This window comes from Fusarium oxysporum, chromosome II (assembly GCF_013085055.1).
Source record: "Fusarium oxysporum Fo47 chromosome II, complete sequence".
In the NCBI taxonomy this organism is placed as follows: Eukaryota; Fungi; Ascomycota; class Sordariomycetes; order Hypocreales; family Nectriaceae; genus Fusarium; species Fusarium oxysporum.
Window position 1 is genome coordinate 1,022,207 of NC_072841.1, and position 21,624 is coordinate 1,043,830.

A 21,624-nucleotide genomic window follows, 5' to 3' on the forward strand; every position below is an offset into this window, starting at 1 on the left:
TTGCTTCTCTTCAATAGATTCCTCTGTAACGAGCACGAAGAGAGATATCTTTTTGGTGGTGAATGTGCAGGACTGGCGAAACAAAAAGGATGGAAGTGATATAGATACATTGGGGTAAATAGTATCTAAAACGCTTGTTTATAATAAAGCTGGAGAATAATCGGTTACAGGCAGACTTTGTTTGGTATCTGCTTTTGTAGAAAATGGGCCGCTGGAGAGGTGTCTTCCGTAAGAACCAGGCGATAACGAAATGACAGATGAACCAAGTCCGCGGATGGATAGGGGCCTAAGGAAAATGTACCGGCATTGACGTTTAAGGACATAGACATGTTGCCTCTTTCCAGGACTGCAATGTCTCGTGCTATAAAGGTGGCCATGTGTGTAGTATGTGTTAGGAGGAAGCTCGAGTATACAAAGATTTAGCATTTCGGTTCAATTGAGGAATACCAATTTCTGCAGTTTGGCAAATCCAGGGGACAGAGACTCTGCTTGCTATTAATACTGTAAGAAGACTAACATTGATTATGCTGCGCGATGAATACTGAGCCTCGCGAGGAGCGAATTGAATGAAGGACAGGCTCCTTATGGACATAACTCTGGGTTGAAAGACAGAGTGAAGCACTACTTCCAGGATAACTTCTGCTCAACAAGGGAGACTGCAGGCCAGTAACTCCATGTAGTCGCGGATGCAGTCTGCATGCCACTTGCAAGTCATTTGTCATGTTAAGTAACATATTCGCGACTGGACGGAGTTGTAGAAAGATATAAACGGAGTTGCCAAACTCTCAGCCCGCTTGGACAAGAGCGCGAAGACCTCTAATAATATCAAAGGGGCCACAAACATAGGTTTCAAGGTGGCAGTCAATGATAGGACAGAGTACTTTCTGATGCAATAGCAAAAAGAGAAGATAAGCAAAAGCAAACTCCGGTACAGGGAATCGAACCCTGGGCTCCGCGGATCAAGGTGATTCTCCCTCATTGGATGAGAGCGCGAAATGTTAGCCACTACACCATACCGGAAATGATTGGTGGTTGATGGACGGAGGCCGAGGCAGGACAGCTAAGTCGCCGGGCTGCTGGATGGCAGGCAAATGCTCTTGCATGTGACATTGAGAGACAAGGGAGGTCGAATAGTTGGGTGGTGAAGTTGATGGAGGAGTTGAGTTTGGAGTTCGCACTCCGTAGTGGGGCAACAACGCAATTCATCAGCTCCGAAACATCACTACTCAGAACGGCAAGTCCTATTGCTATCACTTGCAAGGGTTACTTGCCTTGTTTCTTGCCCCTAATATAACAGCTCCTTCTTGCTCTTTTTATTTCTTCCTCTTCTCAGCATGTCCACGGCACCTCAATCCCAGCTAGGTCTTTGCCAGCTCTATTCACCACTTGAACCAGAACGGTCGCTGTCTACCAATAAAAAGATCATGACGCTGCCTGATACTCATCATTCCATCAGGGAGAGCTTACTGAAAACAGCAAAAAGAGACTCCGGTACAGGGAATCGAACCCTGGGCTCCGCGGTACTTGATCTCTCAGGTTATGAGAGCGCGAAATGTTAGCCACTACACCATACCGGATGATGCTGCTTATGATGCAGGGGTCTGAGAACGCCGTCTAGATCCGTCACTGCTGGATCATGCAGAACGCAGGTAGTCATGTAGATTGTCATGTAGTAGAGGTCATACTGATGCTGATAAAAGTCTCAAAAAACTGTCATAACTAGCTACTATCCTTGGAGACCTTTAGTATATAATTGAATTGTTACTACTGCCAGTTACGCAGCACATTCTTGTGTATAACCTCACCCCCAGCCTCGCACCATCTGCACCATCAAACAGACGAAGCCTAACATATATGTTCATGGTCAGATGTAACACCTGAAAAGGCAATAGAATAGCCCTCAAGCTGAACAGCGTAGTCAACAGATTGCATCTCCAAGAACTGGCCCCGATATATCGAAGAAACTACAAGCGGTTCACCAGGGTCTTCGTCTACTCGTAACGGAAAGACTGAACTCGTCGATCTTTTCCATGAAATTGCTACGAGATTCGGCGAGGACTTCGCGCAGAAGCGATCAAGTCCTGGGGCAAAAGTTTGTGGTCTGAAGACCAGTTGTGAGACTTGACATAACCGCAGACACATGATCTGGGAATGAATGGGACGGAATGTAAACTCATTAAGAACTTTGTATCAGATGCCTCGGTTGGGGAGGTATTATTCGAAGATGCGAAATGTTTCCATCGACAGGTTACCACTGATGAGCAATTAAAGGAGAGCATGAACGACGCTGAGCTTCTCTAGAAATGAAAGTCCAGTTTCCACCGGGTAGGTGATATAATTTGTTGATAGTGGTTTATTGAGCTTCTGGAGTCCTGGAAATAATAGTAAGTTACTGGATAGCCTCATTGGATGCATTGGTAAGATGAGAAACATTACCAGTATCATATAGCCCGGCCCTTGGGTAACAGTAAATAAATCGTAGTTGTAGGTAAGGCAAGTTGCCTTAATACATTGTAAGTCGCGTAAGGGCTGGGTTATATGCCTTAGGCAGATAGGTCTTAGGATAAGTTTAGGATTAGGATATTTATGAGGCTGTGTTCAGTCGCTTCTTTCGCTTCCTCCTCTTTCTTCCCCATCCACCTCACTTTATCTCAACAACATATCTCTACACAAAGAAAATTAATATCAACTCAACAACCGCAGAACCTCTTGTAAAAGTTACTACACTAAAGCTTCACTATGTCTTCTAAAGCCATAGACTTGACTGATGCCTCGCCACCGATAGGTAAGTCTGATGCTTGCTTTTATGCTTAAACTAACAATAGATCAGCAAGCATACCTTCTCCTTCGGTAAAAAGAGAGCAGACTCTACCTATAGCTACTGTCCCTAGGGAGCAAGTATCAGAGCAAAACTCCTACTTTCTATATAAGAAGGAGTGTCGTCTAGCCTGGATTAAGTACCTAGGTCTCCTGGGAAAGGTCAAGCTCCGTAAGGGCCCTGACAGGCTCCCATTTTTTATTGGGATGCCGCCCGAACACTTGACTTTCCAGGTCGATGCAGAAAGATTGGCTGTAATCCAGCAAACAGCAATGAGCGACCCCCGCAACTCGCTGATCACTCTGGGAACCGTTTTGAAGACCCTCCGAGACCGCCCTCGGCATACCCATATCGCATGGGATGCTGTCCAACAGAAGCTGGCCAATTCGCGTGCGCAGCTCAATGCTCCCATCATAAATCAAACGTTAATGTAGGCAATCAACGTTTTCATCGAAGATCGGGACCAAATCAAGCACTGGGAGAGCGCGAGCTCACGAAATCCCGTGATTCTCCTGCAATCGACTCAGGCATCATCCGGGCAGACTCCTGTGCACAAAGTGATTCAGTCTGCGATGAATCGTTTGGTCGGTATCAGAACTCAAGAAGACGACCCACCCAGTTGTCCTGGATACGTTCTCCCCATGGCCTCCTTCGAGAGGGCCGTAATGAATGCCGAGAAGGCGAAGGATGACATCCAGCGCAGGCAATGGGCTGACATGTCCCTACGCTCGCTGCGCAATTTTATGGACGCACAAAAGAACGAAGCAGTCATTGACAAAATGGTGGAGTTTCAAAAGCATTACGAAGCTTTGGCGGCTGTTGGCTCGAAGTGAGCAAGAAGGGCGAAGGTGGAAACGTGAGCAGCGGATTGCCTTTACCAAGCGGACGGAAATAGGGGAAATGATATTCTTGACATGGAGACGGAAGGGAGAGATATTTTGCTGCATTGATGGAACAGAATGAACGGTCGAGGGACAAAAAGGGGCTTACGAAAGTAGTTGAATTGATGATTGGAAGGCCATATCTTGATGCTGTGACGCTACCAGAAGTGTTAAATATCTCTTAACACTCGGTTAAGAGAGACGGAAACTTAGGACGTCTATCCTAAATGACATAAAGATTTAGGAAAGTTGAGTAGACCTTTAGACTACCTAACCTAAGTAATGTAGGCAGTAATATCTGACACCCTGGATCAAGGTCAGAAAATTTCTTGCTCCCTGATGACAGGCCTCTCCGCCTACACAGCCTCGCCATCTACCCAAATAGAGAGCAAACTTCCATTCTCAAGCACCAGGAGAACATACTTTAGAGTCTTTAGGCGTCCTCCATCCGGATCTGCCAGAGAGATGTAGGCTCAATAACCTGGCAAGGCAAGTTGAGATAGAAAATGGCGTCTCCATGAGATCTAATGATCTCCTGAAGGTGCTCATGCCTGACTCTGAGCTCCACCGAATGGAGCTTGGCAACACCCTCCCATGCCTCCAGGACTTCTCGGCTGATCTCCAGGTCCCAGGTTCCTCGCCAGGTAACATGGGCATAGTGCTTTGTCCTGGTATAGATGAAAGCACATGCTTTCCCTGTTCCCCCACTCCAGAGTGCCATGGTGGCCAGGTTCGGCATTCGCAGTAAGAACTTTGCTGCGGTGATAAGAAGGCTATCGATGCGACCCTTCTGTTCCTTTATATTTTGCAAGAGAAGACTTGATGTTAGGGATAGAGATTGCAGGTAATCCCATGTCCATCCTTCCTCGCAAGCCTTGAAGAAGTTCAGGGCATCGATAAAGAATGAGACGGCGAGTTCATTGAGTCTCAGACTTGTCTGAGCGATGCTCTTGGCATTGCCAGGGAGATTGAACTTCGACCAATGTATTGGAAGAATCGCGTAATAAGAATGATCTAAGTCTTGACGGATGTTCTCTGTAAGGTATTGTTTGAAGTCCTGAAATAGGATTACTCTTTTGAGAGTCCTGGGCAAATGCATGCCAATCAATGCCGGATCCCCTATGAACAAGCTGGTTAGCATGATGGTTGATTCTCAGGAAGACAGCCTTCCCGTGTTGGGAGGTTCGCGTACATGGATACCGATAGGAATCTGTATATTTCTGGGGCCAAGGTTCGTAAACCAAATCTGTGAGGCGGCTGAATTTGGACAGAAGTGATGCGAATTCGCGAGGACCAAGACGATGGCGGAATTGCCGACGGATCATGAAACGGGTAACTGCGTTGACATTGAGAATAGAATACGGAGGGCCATTCAGGTTGATAGGCCCAAATAGCCGCTTATTTGCGCTGATAGGGGGAGGTTTCACCCGGACACCATTTTCCCAACCATGCTTGGGGTCGTGCCAGTCACTATGCATCCCTTCCATAGGGATAACTGAGTCTCGGCTATAAGGAGCATCGTGCTCGTCGTTGAAACGAAAGTTCTTAAACCAGTGCTTCGAGTCACTAGCGGACGACGCGTTGAGCTCCAGCGTCAAGGGGCCTGTTGTGTTCCAAGTGCTGAGAATGGTCAAAAGCTTTGTAACCGCCTTACTCATAAGACGGTTGTTTTTCTCCGCTATGGTGACAGCAAACTTATTCTTGCAAAGAGTGCACTTATATTCGGTCAGCTCAACATTGAGATAGATATGCCTCACAAGGTCTCTCTGTCGAACCACTGCTTGCTCAAAATCCTCTAAGCAAGATGGCCGAAGGTTCAGCTTGGCCATGTTTCTCGTTCCGATAACGCTTTGCCACTCTTTGGATACCGAGGCCAAAGCAGACCAGCGAGGATTTCTCTGATCGACTATCGTGTTTAGAATGTTACGGCGAATCTCTTGTGGTAGATACGACCACCTGAGGCAGCCTGAGCTGCGAAGTCTCATTCTGTGCTGCTGGGTTGTTTGGTTAGCCATGATGAGAAGGTAATGAATGAGGAAACAAGAGGTCAGTCTCGTAAATCCATTATTTGTGAGAAAAGTTCTTCAGAGTAAACTTTTGTGTATTAAAGCTAAAGTGTACAGATTTAGGTTCACGATACTTGTGATGAGTGCTATTGGTTTTGCTGTGAGATAGGGTTCAAAGGTGTAATCTAGAGAAGTGGTCAGTTCGACTCTGTTCGAATGCAACAGAGTAGCAAGGCGAGCTCTCCTATCTAACCATCTCAAAACCTCATACATATCGCCTCGAGAATCTGCTTGTAAATATAGTAGGTGCCTCGAAACTTGACCTGATGATTTGCGGGTGAGAAACCTCTCCAAGGGGCGGGAAATTATATGTCGGCCATGACCTCAACTGGGAATGGACCCTGCTCAGAACAATGAGTGTTTTCAAGGATGACAACTGTTAAAATGTGTAGGTCAATGATGGGATAAGTTGACGCTGTGATGCCGTAACCCAGTCTCATCTCCATCCAAATACCTTGGTATATAGAGGAAACACGCCAATATGATGGATGAATTGAGAAACATCCGAACGAGGGGTAAGCTCCAGTACAAGGATCACGATCCAAAACGAATGTCAGACCAGTCAACGTCAACCCTAGAACCGAGCTCTTGGCGAATAACGAGAAAGGATACGACTCGCGAATGCGAAAAACGAGGGTGGATGACGATACGTGATACGCGGACAGTCTCCAGTCAGTCCAGGTCAGCCTAGTAGGGATTGACTCCATTGGTCGAACAAGCAACTAAACAATAAGAGTATTCGCATTGAATAAGTCTGCCTAGAAATGATTGTTATACGAGTATAACGTATAACCGTATTGTAGTGCAGCCTATAAGATTGAGTAAGGACTGAGGTTGAGTGCGTGCAGAAATGACGAAGGACCCGATGATCCATTGGATGTTACGTCATTCTATTGTAGTTGGAGTTAGGGGTTCAATCCACCTGAAAAAAAGGCAAGAGCTGTCATCAATTCGGCCCCCAGAACCGCTGACCACTGTATCCATCCGTAGCACAATATTTAAGTACCTTACTTAAGGTACATCCACAAGAAAACAAGAAACAAGTTAAGAGCTCTTGGCTTCTACTACGTCGTTCCTTCCTTCTGCTCCTTATTTCAGGTTTATACCCGCATTCTCTCCCTCCTCTTCTTATCTGCCCTCTTTTCCTTATCATACCGTCTTGACGACAACGAAACCACGACGATTCAAGACAAGACCACTTTAGGGCATTTGTTGTCGTGTCTCACATTCTCAGACTAGAACGTCAAGACTTGACTCGTCTATTTTCGTCGCTTTCTGTTTCCGATTGTTTCGTCTTCTTCCGCGGGCGCCGAGTTGACACTACTGCCGAAACTCTATCTTCCTCTCCAGGGCGAGGTCGAATAAATCCTCATCATTTACCGCGACATCTACGACGAACATACGAACAAATACTATATACATTTACGAATATGAGCTCTTTAATAGATCCTCTTCCCAATGGGAATGGTCACGCAGGTGATCATGACCACGTTATACGCCCTCGACCGCGCAAACCCAAACATTCACAAGTCTCGGAGGTTCTTCGCATGTCAACAGCAGAAGATAGCGAGGGACATCTCATGCCTGATAACATGAGCACAGGAACTGCCAGTGGATTGACTAGGTATGCTCGAACCTCCAAATCTTGCGCTCAAGCTAATTGTATACAGTGGTCGCTCCACGCCCGTCCCAGAGAATGCGCCTCCATCCGTTAGAGTCCTCTCGACAGTTCGAAAGCAAACCCGCGCAGAGCAACGCCGCCGTATATTTCCCACGATCGAGTTCGCATCGCGTGTTAGTCATTTCGACCCCGAAAGCGACTACCGAGACTTCCATGGCTTCTTCAACCTCTTCTGGATTGGCCTTGCCATTATGGGTATTACCTCAATGCTACGCAACCTCAAAGATACCGGGTTTCCTCTAAGAGTACAAATATGGGGTCTCTTCACAGTCAAGCTCTGGCATCTTGCCATTGCCGATTTCCTTATGGTCGCAACGACAGCTGTTAGTCTGCCATTGAACCGTGCAGCTCGAAGTGCAAAGCCCGGTAGCTTTCTGTCCTGGGACAAGGGTGGAATAGCTATTCAGAGCGTCTACCAGGTCGCTTGGCTCTCTCTCTGGATTGTTGTGCCCTTTCACTTTGAATGGACCTGGACGTCGCAGGTATTCTTTCTCTTGCACACCATGGTACTACTGATGAAGATGCACTCGTACGCTTTCTACAACGGACATTTGTCGCAGACGGAGAAGCGACTGCACGCTCTTGACAACCCCTTCTCGCCCCACGATCGACGACCAGCCTACCAATATCCATCCACCGACAGTCTCGCTAACGGCGAGGCTACTAGCTCTGGTAGCAAGAAGCGCCGTCGAAACCGTAGCAAGAAGCGACAACAAGCCAAGCGAAGCAACAGTGACGGCAACAAGAGCAACGAGGAGGTGGATGCTGTTAACAACAACCTTTTGGTGCCCAGTCCTGTCGCGAGCGGTAACAACAGTGCCGACGAAGTCGATGAGTTACGAGAGGACCTTGCCCGTGAGCTTACGAGTCCCATTGGCAACGTTACATACCCGAACAACCTCACCTGGTCCAACTACATGGATTATCTCCTCTGTCCAACACTCTGCTACGAGATCGAATATCCTCGAACATCCCGCATCAACTGGATTTCTCTTATTTCCAAGATCATCGCCACTTTTGGCTGCATTTTTCTCTTAACCATCATCTCAGAAGATTTCATTCTTCCCGTTCTTATCGATGCCTCAGAGCGCCTCGATGCGGTTCCCGCCGTTTCATCCCTGTCGGAGAAGTCGCTCATCCTAGCGGAGACCATCTCATGGCTTCTCTTCCCCTTTATGCTCACATTCCTCCTCGTTTTCCTCGTCATCTTTGAATACGTCCTCGGTGCGTTCGCTGAAATCACCTGCTTCGCCGATAGACATTTCTACTCTGACTGGTGGAACTCAACCGACTGGATGGAGTTCTCGCGCGAGTGGAACATCCCCGTGTATAGCTTCCTTCGACGCCACGTCTACAGTGCCTCTCGACCGCGCATCGGTAGAGGAGCTGCCACGGCCTTGACATTCCTCATCTCTGCTATTGGCCATGAGATCGTTATGGCATGTATCACCAAGAAGCTCCGTGGTTACGGCTTCGTGTGTCAGATGCTTCAACTACCCATCGTAATGCTCCAGCGTACGAGATGGGTCCGTGGTAAGAAGACCTTGAACAATGTCTGTTTCTGGGCATCAATGGTTCTCGGCCTCAGCATGGTAAGCCGCCACTCCCAACAATTATATTGACCCGTGACTAACAAATTCATAGATCTGTGCTCTCTACGTTCTCGTATAGTCAAACTGGGCTCCAGAAGAGTATGCTGGTCATACTGAGCGCTTATCGCATATAACACCTGTACAATACCAACGATAGATACATACCCCATCTCAGTTCCGTCTTTCGATCCTGCACATATGGGCATAGAATTGGAAACGAGAAATGGACTAGTTAAAGAAGGATTGGACTGCTTCCACATCCCACAAAGATAGATTATATACCCTCATAGTAACATTAATTTGAATCATCGCGACAAGCCGCAACCAACACTACTATATGGTGAGCACGTGTCCTCAGGAACGTTACCTCAACTCGTCATTAAAAAGACAAAGTATCACCATTTTCGCAGAGGTAATGGAGGGACTTTTTAAGTAACTACTTCACACATTCACATCAGATTCAAGGACAAGACATTTGTTCTATACCATTTCCATTTCGCGTCTACTTCATCTCTCTCGTAATCATAGAGCTAACTAGAGTTACACCCCGTCCTCCTCTCAAAAGGACTGGGGAATTATGGCAGAATAAGCGGCTGCTCAAATCCGATAAGCCCGCATAAAAACCAGAAGACAGAAAAAAGACCTTGTTGCTCATAAAAACCGAAACCCTTCAACTCCATTGACTTTTTATGGTATCCCGTTTAGCGTGCATGGTCATTTAGTCAACCTCCTCCATGGCGCTGTCACCAGTGGCGGCGGCAGGGGCATCGGTGGCGGCATCAGCCTCAGCAGGGGCAGAGTCATCCTCCTCAATGTTGAGGCCGAGCTGGACAAGCTTGTGGATGCGGTCGGCGAAACCAGCGGGCTCGTCAATGGTGAAGCCAGAGACAAGGAGAGAGGTCTCGAAGAGAAGCTGGACGATGGACTTGACAGTGCGGTCGTTCTCGCCGTCAGTCTCAACCTTCTTCTTGAGCTCCTGGACGATAGGAGACTTGGGAGAGATCTCGAAGGTCTTCTTGGAAGACATGTAGCTGGACATGGAGGTGTCACGGAGAGCCTGAGCCTTCATGATACGCTCCATGTTAGCGGACCAACCAAACTGGCCAGTTCGGATAGCGCAAGGAGAGGTGCCGAGCTTGTGAGAGACGACAACCTTCTCGACCTTGTCACCGAGAACGTTCTTGAGGGCCTTGGCGAGGCTCTCGTACTCCTTCTCCTCAGCCTCACGAGCCTTCTTCTCATCCTCGGTCTCCTCGAGCTCGAAGTCCTTGGTGATGTCGACAAGCTTCTTGCCCTCGAACTCCTTGAGCTGAGTCATGGCGTACTCATCAATGGGGTCAACGAGGAAAAGAACCTCGAAGCCCTTCTCGCGGAGAGCGTCCAAGAAGGGAGACTTGGAGACAGCCTTGATGGATTCACCAGTGATGTAGTACATGTTGTTCTGGTGCTCAGGCATGCGGGTGACGTAGTCGGAGAGGGAGGTAAGCTCATCACCTGACTTGGTGGAGTTGAATCGGAGGAGCTTGGCGAGGATGGAGCGGTTCTGGGAGTCCTCGTGGATACCAAGCTTGAGGTTCTTGGAGAAGGCGCTGTAGAACTTGTCGAACTGCTCCTTGTCCTCAGCGATCTCCTGGAAGAGCTCAAGAGACTTCTTGACGATGTTCTTCTTGATGACCTTCATGATCTTGTTCTGCTGAAGAGTCTCACGAGACAGGTTAAGGGGAAGATCCTCAGAGTCGACAACACCCTTGACGAAGCCGAGCCACTCAGGGATGAGGTCGGTGGCATCGTCAGTGATGAAGACACGTCGGACGTAGAGCTTGATGTTGTTCTTGGTCTTCTTGGTCTCGAAGAGATCGAAGGGAGCGCGCTTGGGAACGAAGAGGATAGCGCGGAACTCAAGCTGACCCTCAACGGAGAAGTGCTTGACAGCGAGGTGGTCCTCCCAATCGTTGGAGAGGGACTTGTAGAAGGAAGCATACTCCTCTTGGGAGATGTCCTGGGGGTTGCGAGTCCAGATGGGCTTCTGCTTGTTGAGCTCCTCCTCCTCGATCTTGGTCTCCTTGATCTTCTTGGTCTTGGGCTTCTTCTCCTCCTCATCATCATCGACCTCCTCGATCTTGGGCTTCTTGTCATCGCCCTCCTCGGTGACTTCCTCGGCCTCCTCGTCAGGGACCTCCTTCTCGGTCTCCTTCTCGACGTGGAGGTAGATGGGGTATGAGATGAACTCGGAGTGCTTCTTGATGACCTCCTTGATCTTGCTCTCGTTCAGGTACTCGGTCTGCTCGTCCTTGAGGTGGAGGATGATAGCGGTACCACGGCCGAGGGGCTCACCCTCGGTGTCCTCAGTGATGGAGAAAGTACCACCAGCGGAAGACTCCCAGACATACTGCTCGTCATCGTTGTTCTTGGAGATGACACGGACCTGGTCGGCAACGAGGTAGGCGGAGTAGAAACCGACACCGAACTGACCAATCATGGAAACATCAGCGCCAGCAGTCAGGGCCTCCATGAACTGCTTGGTGCCGGATCGGGCAATAGTACCCAGGTTGTTGACAAGGTCCTATCTAATGTTAGTATATGGCATTTATGTCTGATTGACATATCAACTTACAGCCTTGGTCATACCAATACCGGTATCCCGGATGGTGAGAGTCTTGTTGGCCTTGTCAGGGATGATGTCAATTCGGAGGTCCTTGCCAGAGTCGAGCTGGCTAGGGTCCGAGAGGGCCTTGTATCGGATCTTGTCGAGGGCATCTGAGGCGTTGGAGACAAGCTCTCGGAGGAAGATCTCCTTGTTGGAGTAGACGGTGTTGATGATAAGGGAGAGAAGCTGAGAGATCTCAGCCTGGAACTCGAAAGTCTCAGACATGGTGTCGGGTATCAAAGGGAATCGTGACTGTTGAGGAGAGTTAGTGATTGAAGGGAAAGAGGAATGAATTTATAGTTGTGAGGTTGAAAGTGCATGTCGGTGAGAGTGGGAGAGGGAAGTGTATGGAGGGGTTGAGAAGGCTCCAGAACTCGAGCTTCCTGGGCGGCCACTTGCTACTTTTCCAAGACCAGAAAATAGCGAATTCCACAAACATGAAGCTAATGGAGGATTCTGAAGCTATTCAATTCAGGCTGGAAAAGTATCGGTGCAGCAAATAACCACAAGGAAAACTCGAGGGGAGCTACGTGCAAGGCTGATGGATGGTGGGCATAGCGGGGGACAGTGACTCTGTCATGACAATCATGTACATACCTTGAGATATTCGTTACAAAAAGGAAAAAGCGGTTTGAGTCTCCTGTGAGAGAAAGGAGATAGAGAGAGGTATGCAAAGGCGAGAGAAAAAGATGAGAGATGTGTTGTTTGGAGAGAGAAGAAAGGTCGAAGAGGCAGGTACAAGAAAAATATGTAGTCGCGGCCGGCCCCTCCTTCCTTCCATTTGCTTCTGCCATTGTGAAGGGTTCCATGAGATTCTACGGCCGAAGAGCCCACCTAACACCTAGCGCCGCTACAGCTCCCTATCCCCCGCCTTCCGCTAGCCCCATCGCTGAGGTGCCTTACCTTGCCTCACTTGAAGGCAACCACAGCAACCGTTTTGGCGGCAAGTGGCCAACACTGCTACAGTTTGCCTCTGATTCTGCCTGCACCTTTGCGGTCTGCTAACAATCTAGCCGTAGGTACCGGGCTAAGGGAGGCAATAAATCTTAGGCTCCTCGATCCCAAGCGACGAAAAACTTTAGGTAACTTAGCCTAAGCTTAGGAGACTCTTTACTGAGTTTATTTTGGCACCCTCTTCTAAAGTCTCAAGTTTTTCTTGCTCCCTGAGGCAAGGTACATTGCTTACCCCAAAAAGCACAAAGGGACCAGGAAGGAGGCAAAAATGAATGGATCAGTCTCGAGTGATTGGCCATTGTTTGCTAGACTCTTCCACGTTTCCCTTCACAAGCTCGACGTGCATCGCCCCAAATGTCTATCTTTTGCGAATTCAGGTACCACAAATACAGCAGGCTATCCGAGTCAAACAATGAGCTATTGTGATTGTAGAAAACAGAGATTTCATTGATCTACATGAATCATACAAAAACTCAATCATGATGGCAAATACCTACAAATTTGTTAACGTAGACAAATTGCTCCAGAGCCTTATCGCCATGGATGGATCTTTGAACAACCCCTCATTCGAGGCTGAAAAAGACCCTTGTTCAAGTTCCTAGGCTTTCCATTTCAGAGTTCCACCGCTTCCGCTTTCTTACCCCAGCGAAAGTCACAACCCCTCGATCGAATCGAATCTTCTAGCCATACAAATCGAATGTTACGTGTGCTGCCTAGGCATTACTTACAACGGCCAACTGTTTCAATTGAGGCCTACCCATCTACCAGCAGCCTAGTCGAAGTTCAAGACGTAGCTGTACTGAGCCGTTTTGTAATTTGTGTAGACCAATGAGATGCAATTGTTGAAAGCAAGGCTGAGTGTCACCGTACAGGCAGCAAATGCATCAAGCCGAGGTTGATCGGAAGGCAGATAGATTGTCTAGAATGAGCAAAATGCTCAGCTTCCATCAATCTTGGGTAAACTATAGGCTTAATTGCTAAAATTGGATATTGTTTGTGGCTCTTCTGGTTTGTTCTTTGGCAGTTTGCCAATGGAGCATCAAGTGACCATGATATCCACCTCAAAACATCCAAGCGAAGAGCCAAACTTACACGCAATCCCACGGCATAAAATCGTTTGTTTCTATTCCAGAATATCCGTAATCTTTTATCATTGATCATGAATCTTCGAGAAACACGGTAACTCCGTGCTCTCCGCCAAACCTTGAATTCCCATGTTATACAGGGTACTATACACTCTAGCCAGCTTTTGATACAATCCCGCTCACTTACATCTCCAATACCACTCCAACCTCTCTATACCTTCTATCCGCATATACAAGTCCAAACTCCTCATCCTCCTCTTCTCCTACCCTCACCATCTCTACAACCTCCCCCACCACAATGACATGATCTCGTACTCTCAAGAGCCCTCCCTCTGGCGCATCTTTGAGTACCCTACACCGAAGGGCAAACATGACGCCGTCCTCTCTTAGTACGGGTGCTTCATCGTCTTCTTGGGAATAAGCCAGTCCTTTGAATGCATTCCCTCCAACATTGCCTTTTGTAAAGTGACTCGCAACATTTGCACCCCGCTCATCCCCCGATAGCACGTGTACGTTGAATCCACCACTTGCTCTTATAGCATCTAGTGTTCTGCTCGGCGTGGCAATGTTGAATGTGACGAGAGGTGTAGGTGCGAGTGTTAATGATGTGAAAGATGACATTGTCATGGCACGAGGGCCATCACCGGGCTGATTTGATGTACAGACAACGACGCTGTGGGGAAGAAGCCGCATGATGGAGCGGAGTTGTTCGGGGAGAGGGACTTGTTTCGTCGGATGAACGGTTGGAGGTTTGGCTGGGGATGTATGCCATGTTGGTGCAGTAGCTGTTGTGTGATTTCTTCTTCTATCTACAGCATAGCATTAGCTAGAGTAACAGGCCATGACAGAAACACTCACGATGCAGCGCCCATTGCGGCGAATAAGACCCCGACAGAGATGTCTTATATCTTCCACAACCACCCAAGCCTCTTATTGAGCGCTCTAAGCACTCGGTATTCTGTAAAGAACTGAATCCTCTGGTCCCGCCTCTCGTCATGACAAGTACTGTCGCACAGCCATTGCGCATCGCTCGGGAGCTGTTCATTGCCCACCACAGCGCATTATCAACAAATGCACTTGTTTTAACCTCAAATAAACCGTAAAGAGGACGTAAAATCGCCTCGTGTAAAAAGGCGCCTTTTTATTTCACCTGTTCGCAGTCGGAAGCCGAGCCGGTCTAGAAATGACGAAGAACAATTGTATTTTCTTATCGATAAGATCCAGAACCCCTGCTTGGTGTACCCGCATTCGGACCTCGCATCCTAAATTTTACCGATCGACTTCAAGTCTACCTATCTGAAGCTTCACCACCAATCTACGGTCTTCATCGCTGTCAGGGCCGTCAATTCGTCTTTTTACGGCCTCGCTCATAGTAGCGCTTCCAATTCACAATGGCCAAATTCTCAGTGTCACCGGCGACTCTCTCGCCTCTACGAACAACACTCTCAACACCATGCTCACCAACCCGCCTCTCCCTCGGCCAAGTCCGTCATGCCACATTCATTCCTCGACCACGCCGACCATACACATTCACTCAGCTCGTCACTCTATCCGACGGCTCCTCATACACCATGCGAACGACTTCACCACTGCCCATTTACCGCGCTACAAAGGACACACGCAACACATTGCTGTGGCAGCCATCTGAGAAGTCACTCAAGAACGTCGAGCTTGATGAGGCCGGTAAATTGGCTGCTTTCCGAGAACGTTACGGCCGTGCCTATGATGCTTCTCACGCTGAGGAGGGCGAAGGTGATGCTGAGGCAGCTGATGAAGGTTATGCGGATCTTATCACTGGATATGCGCCATCACAAGATGCGAACGCTATGAGGGATTCAGGACCTAAGAAGCAGGCTAAGAAGAGAAAGTAAACAATGATACAATGTTGTTGTTAATAGAGGAGGAACCGCTATCACAAAAACCGTAACGACCCAATACCAACTTGGGGTGGAAATGAGTCTTGTATAAATTACTATTGAGGACATCCGAGAATTGGAAGCATGAGATGGATGGGGGGTGGTTCGATATGTACAACAGCTATAAAGCCCCCGAGGCTTGTAAGATATAAAAAAACACGTGTCTCCGATTCTCGGAACTGATCAATAGTCAAACATCTCTGTGGACGTGAATATAATTCTTCCTCCCATCAAGAGCTCAACCTCATCGCTACCAGATAGAACCGTCAAGATGCGTTGGGGAAACCGGCACCCGGTCCATCTAGTCCGAGTCTTCGTCTATCCTCGCTCGAGCACGGTCAACAGCAGTATCGCCCCCCTTTTGCTGCTGTTGCTGCTGGTATACTGGTGGCCTATAAAATACTGACTCGTCGTCTTCAGCGTCAAGCTGCATCAAGAATGTCTCCCACTTCTCAATAAGCTGTAACATGTTAGCACGCTTCTATCTTCACTACTTTCACTGTACTCACCTCCTTTTGCGCCTCAACTGCGCTTTCAAGGAATGTCTCGACACCACTCTTGAAGTCTTCCACTTTCTCCTTCTCGAATCGATCAAGCTCGCTTCTCATCAACCGACCCATATCTTCGAATAGAAGTCTGGCCTGGTGCACCTTGCGCTCTGACTCGCCAACTTCGGCGCTCATTTGGTTGAGTCGGTCTTGCTGACTCTTACCTTGTCTCAAGAGCTTGTCCTGTGTAGCCTTCTTCTTCTGTAGTTCCGATTCCGCAGCATGCCATGAATAGAACGCCTTTTGTCGCTGGCCAAACGCCTGCTTAACTGAACCGATAAGGCGAATGTACTCCTCAAGGATAATGCCGAATGTCAGAACATCTTGTTGTGCCTGGCGGTCGTACACATCTCGGATAGTAAGCTGGAGCTCGGAAAGAGCATCGAGAGGGCCTGATAGTGAGGGAGACAGTTCGACAGTGGAGAGCGCGTGAAGGGAAGCCGAAAAGTCGCCAGCTGCCTCGGCCATCATCTTACGTTGGCCGACCATGGTCTCCATAGCCTTAAGAAGCCCCTTGAGCTGATTCTCGAGAGCATCAAGATAGACCTTGCGATCATGGAACCAATCGTCTTGTTCCACAAACTTGTTACCACCTCCAACATTGATACCTAGAGACCCAAGCACACCCTTGCTTTCGGTAGGAATGGGTTCCCGTCTCTCCTTGTGCTTGACGTCCACATTGAAAGTTTCGCTTTCCAAGAAAAGCTTCAGATCGGGATCGTGCTGGAGCGTGGGGTGTATCGCGGTCTTGTTGAGCATCTTCTCCAAAGCAGCTCGTCGGCTCTCAACAAAGTTGCTATCGAAACGACCGACAGCCTGCTTCTCAGGAGGAGGTGGAACCACAATTCCAGGGTTGTTGCCGTGAAGAGTAGTGTAAAGCCAAAGGAAATCGCGATATCGGCGCTTGACTTCGAACTCGGGCTGTTTATATCCCTTGGAAGTCGTCTATTTCTCTGCGTGAGTACTTGATTGAGTTAATTGGAGGCCGGCGCTTCATACCTTGGTTCGAACGGAATAGACAATGTGGGAACTTGTCAGATCACCAACTTTGTGAGGATCTCCAACCGTAATCTGGAACGTGGGCTTGGCAGCCTGCTCAACACTAACGCTCGGCTGATTGCTGCTCCTAACTGCACTGGGCTGGGCAGCCTCAACGGGAGGAGGTGCGCGAGGAGCTTTTGGCCCATCGTTCTCATCATCGTCGATATGGTGAGGATCCGCAGGTCGTCGTTGCTGCTGGGTTTGAGGCATGGTGGTACGAATCACCATCTGCTCCTTTTGCGGAGGCACCGGAGGGGCATCCTGAGCAGGGCCATTGTCTTCGGTGGCGGCGCCGAGAGGACCAAGAGGATCATCGACAGCTTCGAGACGTGTGGGTTGAGCGACCAGGCGACGAGGTCCTCTTGATGGACGAGGGGCCGATGAGGAAGCGGAGGGAGCTGGGTTGGACGATTGCGAGGCCGCGGCTTCAGGCTGCGATGCCTGTTGCGATGCGGCCTGTGACGAGTCGGCCCAAGGCGATTCTTCGACGTCCATTTCTAAATAATGCGATCGCGAGACGCTACCTCTGTTAAGATTTATAGTCGTCAAGGTTGATAGAATGGCTTGAGAGGTAGAGGTTGGAAGCTTGGAGAGCATGCACCCTCGCTCTCCACGCAGGCGGACGTCAGCGGAGACGGCCCCACTCTTCCCCGTAAGGCAGGTACGTATCGTTATATCAACGAGCTTCAACTTACTCGCCTTCAAAGACTACCATAGAATACTCAGATATGCAATCAGTAATCAAATATGGAAATAGATTCGCAGTATTTCGTAGTTATCACTCAGATTCTATTATTACAGGAAATCCATGCTCTCTTGCAAAGGATGACATCAACCCCAATACGATTTCCTGCGGACTGCTCTCTATTCCAGTTTGTTCAATGAAACCAGCCTCTTCAGTTGGTCTCGAAAATCGGAATCATCCTGCCCTCGCTGTATATTCTCAGTACCTGTGGTCATGACTGCTATGTGAAGGTAGCCCATTGCGCCTCTCCTGATTGTTTGACCCAGTTTCATCGTCGACTATTTGCGAGGTCTCGCCGTCAGCCCCAAATCTATTCCAAACTTAGCGGCAAATTGTTGCCTTCGCCGTTTCTCGCGAGCAACTAGGTCGACTGCCTCCCGCTCCTAACGTTCGGGGTCGTAACAGCCGCCTACAATGACCAAGTTCATCCGTGTAAACTTGACCTTCATCACTGGTGTCTTCTTCGTCGGGAACGCGCTGATCTGATCGGGAGTAATCATCACCTCCTTATTCTTTTTCTTATGAGTTCCAGTGGTGCCGCTGGTACCCGCTGGTCCTGATGTTCCGGCTGTCACTCGAGAAGCTTCACCAACAGTGCCTCCTGCGCTTGTGCCATCGGCCCCTGTTGCTGTTGCATCGAGGCCTGTCTGTTGCTGGCTCGCCTTTTGGGGATCAGAAGGCAGCTCGACATCCCAGAGTCGGACTGTGCCATCTTGACCACCAGAAGCAAGCACGTTGGATTCAACGCTGAAGCTGAGTGACCAAATTCCGCCCTTACCGTGGCCACGTGACCGCTTGATGCGTGTTCCTTTCTCAAGGTCCCAAAAGAAGATGTTACCTGCACAATCGGCACTTGCTAGGATCTTGCCATTTGGCGCGCATTCCATGGCGGTGATGTATTCGTTGTGGCCTGTAAACACGCGGACACAGCTGCCAGTTACGACAGACCACATACGGATCGACTTGTCAGTCTCATCAGAGGCGGAGAAGACATAGAGACCGTTAGGGTGCCATGCAAGCGCTGAGATGGCCGTGTCATGCCCAACCAACAATCGTTGAGGGGAAGCATGATCTTGCATCCACAGTCGAACAGCTTTGTCATATCCTCCACTGATGAAATAGTGTCCATGGGGACCCCAGAGTGTCCTGAAAGCAGGTCCATCGTGGGACTTGTATAGACACAGGCAACTCCAAGACTCTAGTGACCACAGACGGATCTGGCCATCTGCAGATGCGGATAGTAGCAGCTTCGGTCGCGTGTCCATAGCAGGGTTCGACTTTCCTTCGTCGCCAAAAAGCTTCTGCGGAGGGCCAGAAACAGCATCGGAGAAGGACACGTCGTAAACAGGCCCAGAATGTCCGATCAATTTGCGGCTGTTGAACTTCGCTTCTTTCTCGTGCGCGTTCATCGTGGGTAAGGCTTTACCATCCAGCGACCAAACCCGGATGTAAGATTCCGTGGTACCAGCAGCCACTAATTGTCCATCGTTGGAGAAGTCCATACAGGCAACACTGTAGCTGGTTAGTATCAGCGGTTCCCACAGGGCTGTCAAAACTCACCTTCCAAGCGTGTTATGGAATGTAAACATGCATGCGCTGATAGGGACTCCCACGCCTCCCGTCGCACCATCGATCTTGAATCGGTCGCGATTCTCTCGAAGTTTTTGCATTTCTAGCATAATGTCCCTCGGTCTCGAGGGTGGTAAGGGTAACTCTGCTCTGCTTGGGGCATCTGCGCTCTCCTCACGCTTGATTTTTTGGTCGAATTCCTCCACTAGCGATGTTTTCCCGGGAGGTGGCGGAATTCGTCGCTCCTCTTCCTCAAGCTCAGCTCGCACATCGTCACGCAGGTCGGCATCCATAGGTAGGGGTCCAAGCTTCAGGGGAGCGGTTGGGTCGAGAACGTCCTTATTAGACAAACCAATATTGACGCCCGGGATACCTTCATTGGTATCCACGCTCTCTATCTCCATGTTCCTTGACCTTCTGTAAACAGCTTCGAAACTGAAGGGGGTAATAGGTCCACGAGCTGTAGAGTCAATCTGGCAATAAGTTGCCAGGACTTGTCGAATCACGGAACCACCCTGATCAGATTCGCGTTCCAGAAAGTTGAAAAGATCGCCGCTGGCATGTTGGTTCAGAGGGATTCGGTACTTGTTTTCCCGGTACAGCTTTGTCATGGGGTTCTCGTTGATGTGCTGCGGGAGTGTAATGGTACCAAGGGTCTTGAGATCATCCGCATGTACTGGCTGGAAGTTAGGACCGATGTCTCTGAGGAAAGCCTTCGCATCTTCAGTGTAGGCATGTTGGACAAGTTCCAGGAAAGAATAGACGAAGACGGGCCACAGCAGCTTGGACAGTTCGAACTGGAGTTGTCAGCAAAGGAAACAGAGGGAGTATGGCCATGGCATACCTTGTATATGTCCAAATTGTTCTCGACCCATTCACGTAGAAGCCCAAAGGCTCGTTGGTACTTTTTTGGGCCGAGGTTGGCCAGTTGATAGATAGGCTTGCCATCGGGGCCAAGATGTTTAGATTCCTGACGAAACACCTCTTCGGTCCGGTTGAACCCCCTCTTGAGCAAGTAGTCCGTAACCTGTGCATGGGCTTTAGTAAGTGTATTTCTGAAGCCAGGTTCCATCATATTTATGATGCGCGCGCTGATCAAATATATGTGTTTGTAATGGATGGATGATAGTCTGCATTACTGCGACTCAAGACCATGAAAAGTTCAGGTAAGCACTCTGGACAGGTTACATAGAGACAATGTGCAATATGGCCGATGCTTGATTTGCGTTGTCATGGAAAGTGCCAAGGGGTTCTGTGATACTGGCAAAAATGATATAATGGTCGCCGTTAGGCTGGTGGTGTAATGGAATAAGACAACCATGTAGAGTCAAGCAAACGAGTAGAAAATGACTTACGATCTGGTTGAGGTTCTGATTCGACATTGGGCCTCCGGATGAGCCACTTTGGCCCGTCGCTGCGGTTGTTGTTGTGTGTGTTGGAGCTGGAGGTGTTGGTGCAGGCCCTTGATAGCCCGGCGCTTGAGGGGCACCTGGTGTTTGTGCTGGCCCAGACATGGTGAAGGGCAGTGACTATTAGAGAAGAAGCAGGGTTTGTATTGGAGCCTAGGTGTTCGATCCAGCCTGTCTACGCCACACGCTGGTAGAGAGTGTGTCCCTCAGCGATATGTCATTCCCCAGCCGTGTCTTCGGATGGGGACCAGCTCCTGTCGCTCTTCAAGGTGATGAGATGAGAGGTCACAAACTGCTAGTCTGTGGCAGTGTTTTTCTTTGTCGGGTATTCGAAAGATTTGGTAGGCTGGATTTATCTGTGAATTAAAAAGGCTCGAAGATGAATGATTGTAGCCAAGAAGACGATGAGATCCTAAGGTTTGTGTGAGTTGTAACCTCGATTCAATAATGCTGAAAGTTAAAGCGAATCGTGGATGATCAAACGCGCCAAAGCCTAGCAGAGCGCGCCTGAAGGTTAACCGATGATTAAGCGGCGCAACATGATATTGAACTCTACGAGGCAATAAGAGCGTGGCACACACAGTAATATCCAACTTGAAATATACAAATATCTCTTTGTTACCCTTTTTGCTTCTTGGGAGCCTTTTGCCTATCGTTCATCCCAACAAATCG

The 21,624-nt window shown here is 48.9% G+C and overlaps 8 protein-coding genes and 2 non-coding genes across 10 annotated transcripts; 3 read left to right on the top strand and 7 right to left on the bottom strand.

The window, feature by feature from the left end:
- Positions 1-923: 923 nt before the first annotated feature.
- Positions 924-1,020, bottom strand: FOBCDRAFT_t62. Its single transcript has one exon. It is a non-coding gene; the product is annotated as a tRNA-Glu (tRNA).
- Positions 1,021-1,486: 466 nt separating this feature from the next.
- Positions 1,487-1,577, bottom strand: FOBCDRAFT_t61. The gene has a single exon. It is a non-coding gene; the product is annotated as a tRNA-Glu (tRNA).
- Positions 1,578-2,644: 1,067 nt separating this feature from the next.
- Positions 2,645-3,651, top strand: FOBCDRAFT_315181 (uncharacterized protein; the record flags this gene model as incomplete). Its single annotated transcript, XM_031172717.3, has 3 exons — positions 2,645-2,785; positions 2,831-3,183; positions 3,253-3,651. Exons 1-3 carry the CDS (start codon positions 2,740-2,742, stop codon positions 3,649-3,651), a joined length of 798 nt encoding a protein of 265 aa, XP_031049502.2. The 5' UTR covers positions 2,645-2,739.
- A 481-nt stretch (positions 3,652-4,132) lies between these two features.
- On the bottom strand, positions 4,133-5,714 carry FOBCDRAFT_287802 (uncharacterized protein; the record flags this gene model as incomplete). Its single annotated transcript, XM_031172718.2, has 2 exons — positions 4,133-4,818; positions 4,892-5,714. 2 exons carry the CDS (start codon positions 5,712-5,714, stop codon positions 4,133-4,135), a joined length of 1,509 nt encoding a protein of 502 aa, XP_031049503.2.
- Positions 5,715-6,699: 985 nt separating this feature from the next.
- Positions 6,700-9,386, top strand: FOBCDRAFT_214092 (MBOAT, membrane-bound O-acyltransferase family-domain-containing protein). Its single transcript, XM_031172720.3, has 3 exons — positions 6,700-7,389; positions 7,436-9,038; positions 9,091-9,386. The coding sequence occupies exons 1-3, from the start codon at positions 7,196-7,198 to the stop codon at positions 9,115-9,117; spliced, it is 1,824 nt and encodes a 607-aa protein (XP_031049505.2). The 5' UTR covers positions 6,700-7,195; the 3' UTR covers positions 9,118-9,386.
- Positions 9,387-9,756: 370 nt separating this feature from the next.
- Positions 9,757-11,910, bottom strand: FOBCDRAFT_196385 (Hsp90 protein-domain-containing protein; the record flags this gene model as incomplete). Its single annotated transcript, XM_059608844.1, has 2 exons — positions 9,757-11,601; positions 11,653-11,910. 2 exons carry the CDS (start codon positions 11,908-11,910, stop codon positions 9,757-9,759), a joined length of 2,103 nt encoding a protein of 700 aa, XP_059464068.1.
- Positions 11,911-13,702: 1,792 nt separating this feature from the next.
- FOBCDRAFT_214097 (flavin reductase like domain-containing protein) lies at positions 13,703-14,896 on the bottom strand. The gene is made up of 2 exons (XM_059609372.1): positions 14,583-14,896; positions 13,703-14,533 (listed from the first exon to the last, which is right to left on the bottom strand). The coding sequence occupies exons 1-2, from the start codon at positions 14,767-14,769 to the stop codon at positions 13,908-13,910; spliced, it is 813 nt and encodes a 270-aa protein (XP_059464069.1). The 5' UTR covers positions 14,770-14,896; the 3' UTR covers positions 13,703-13,907.
- Positions 14,897-15,005: 109 nt separating this feature from the next.
- On the top strand, positions 15,006-15,768 carry FOBCDRAFT_13580 (mitochondrial 54S ribosomal protein YmL36). The gene has a single exon (XM_031172727.3). It carries the CDS (start codon positions 15,116-15,118, stop codon positions 15,593-15,595), a length of 480 nt encoding a protein of 159 aa, XP_031049512.1. The 5' UTR covers positions 15,006-15,115; the 3' UTR covers positions 15,596-15,768.
- Positions 15,769-17,799, bottom strand: FOBCDRAFT_13584 (sorting nexin 1). Its single transcript, XM_031172726.3, has 3 exons — positions 17,188-17,799; positions 16,150-17,133; positions 15,769-16,100 (listed from the first exon to the last, which is right to left on the bottom strand). The coding sequence occupies exons 1-3, from the start codon at positions 17,722-17,724 to the stop codon at positions 15,942-15,944; spliced, it is 1,680 nt and encodes a 559-aa protein (XP_031049511.2). The 5' UTR covers positions 17,725-17,799; the 3' UTR covers positions 15,769-15,941.
- Positions 17,800-17,964: 165 nt separating this feature from the next.
- Positions 17,965-21,408, bottom strand: FOBCDRAFT_214100 (WD40-repeat-containing domain protein). Its single transcript, XM_031172728.3, has 4 exons — positions 20,899-21,408; positions 20,388-20,570; positions 19,535-20,340; positions 17,965-19,486 (listed from the first exon to the last, which is right to left on the bottom strand). The coding sequence occupies exons 1-4, from the start codon at positions 21,055-21,057 to the stop codon at positions 18,358-18,360; spliced, it is 2,277 nt and encodes a 758-aa protein (XP_031049513.2). The 5' UTR covers positions 21,058-21,408; the 3' UTR covers positions 17,965-18,357.
- Between the last annotated feature and the right edge of the window lie 216 nt (positions 21,409-21,624).

Bases quoted from the DNA above. Each gene is read 5' to 3' on its own strand.
- FOBCDRAFT_214092 (XM_031172720.3), top strand. From the start codon at position 7,196: ATGAGCTCTTTAATAGATCCTCTTCCCAATGGGAATGGTCACGCAGGT. The intron at 7,390-7,435 runs GTATGCTCGAAC...AATTGTATACAG, and splicing joins ACTGCCAGTGGATTGACTAG to TGGTCGCTCCACGCCCGTCC. The intron at 9,039-9,090 runs GTAAGCCGCCAC...ACAAATTCATAG, and splicing joins TGGTTCTCGGCCTCAGCATG to ATCTGTGCTCTCTACGTTCT.
- FOBCDRAFT_214097 (XM_059609372.1), bottom strand. From the start codon at position 14,769: ATGAACAGCTCCCGAGCGATGCGCAATGGCTGTGCGACAGTACTTGTC. The intron at 14,534-14,582 runs GTGAGTGTTTCT...GCTATGCTGTAG, and splicing joins GCCGCAATGGGCGCTGCATC to ATAGAAGAAGAAATCACACA.
- FOBCDRAFT_13580 (XM_031172727.3), top strand. From the start codon at position 15,116: ATGGCCAAATTCTCAGTGTCACCGGCGACTCTCTCGCCTCTACGAACA.
- FOBCDRAFT_13584 (XM_031172726.3), bottom strand. From the start codon at position 17,724: ATGGACGTCGAAGAATCGCCTTGGGCCGACTCGTCACAGGCCGCATCG. The intron at 17,134-17,187 runs GTATGAAGCGCC...GCAGAGAAATAG, and splicing joins TCTATTCCGTTCGAACCAAG to ACGACTTCCAAGGGATATAA. The intron at 16,101-16,149 runs GTGAGTACAGTG...AACATGTTACAG, and splicing joins CAGTTGAGGCGCAAAAGGAG to CTTATTGAGAAGTGGGAGAC.
- FOBCDRAFT_214100 (XM_031172728.3), bottom strand. From the start codon at position 21,057: ATGTCTGGGCCAGCACAAACACCAGGTGCCCCTCAAGCGCCGGGCTAT. The intron at 20,571-20,898 runs GTAAGTCATTTT...GCCCATGCACAG, and splicing joins ATCAGAACCTCAACCAGATC to GTTACGGACTACTTGCTCAA. The intron at 19,487-19,534 runs GTGAGTTTTGAC...AACCAGCTACAG, and splicing joins TTCCATAACACGCTTGGAAG to TGTTGCCTGTATGGACTTCT.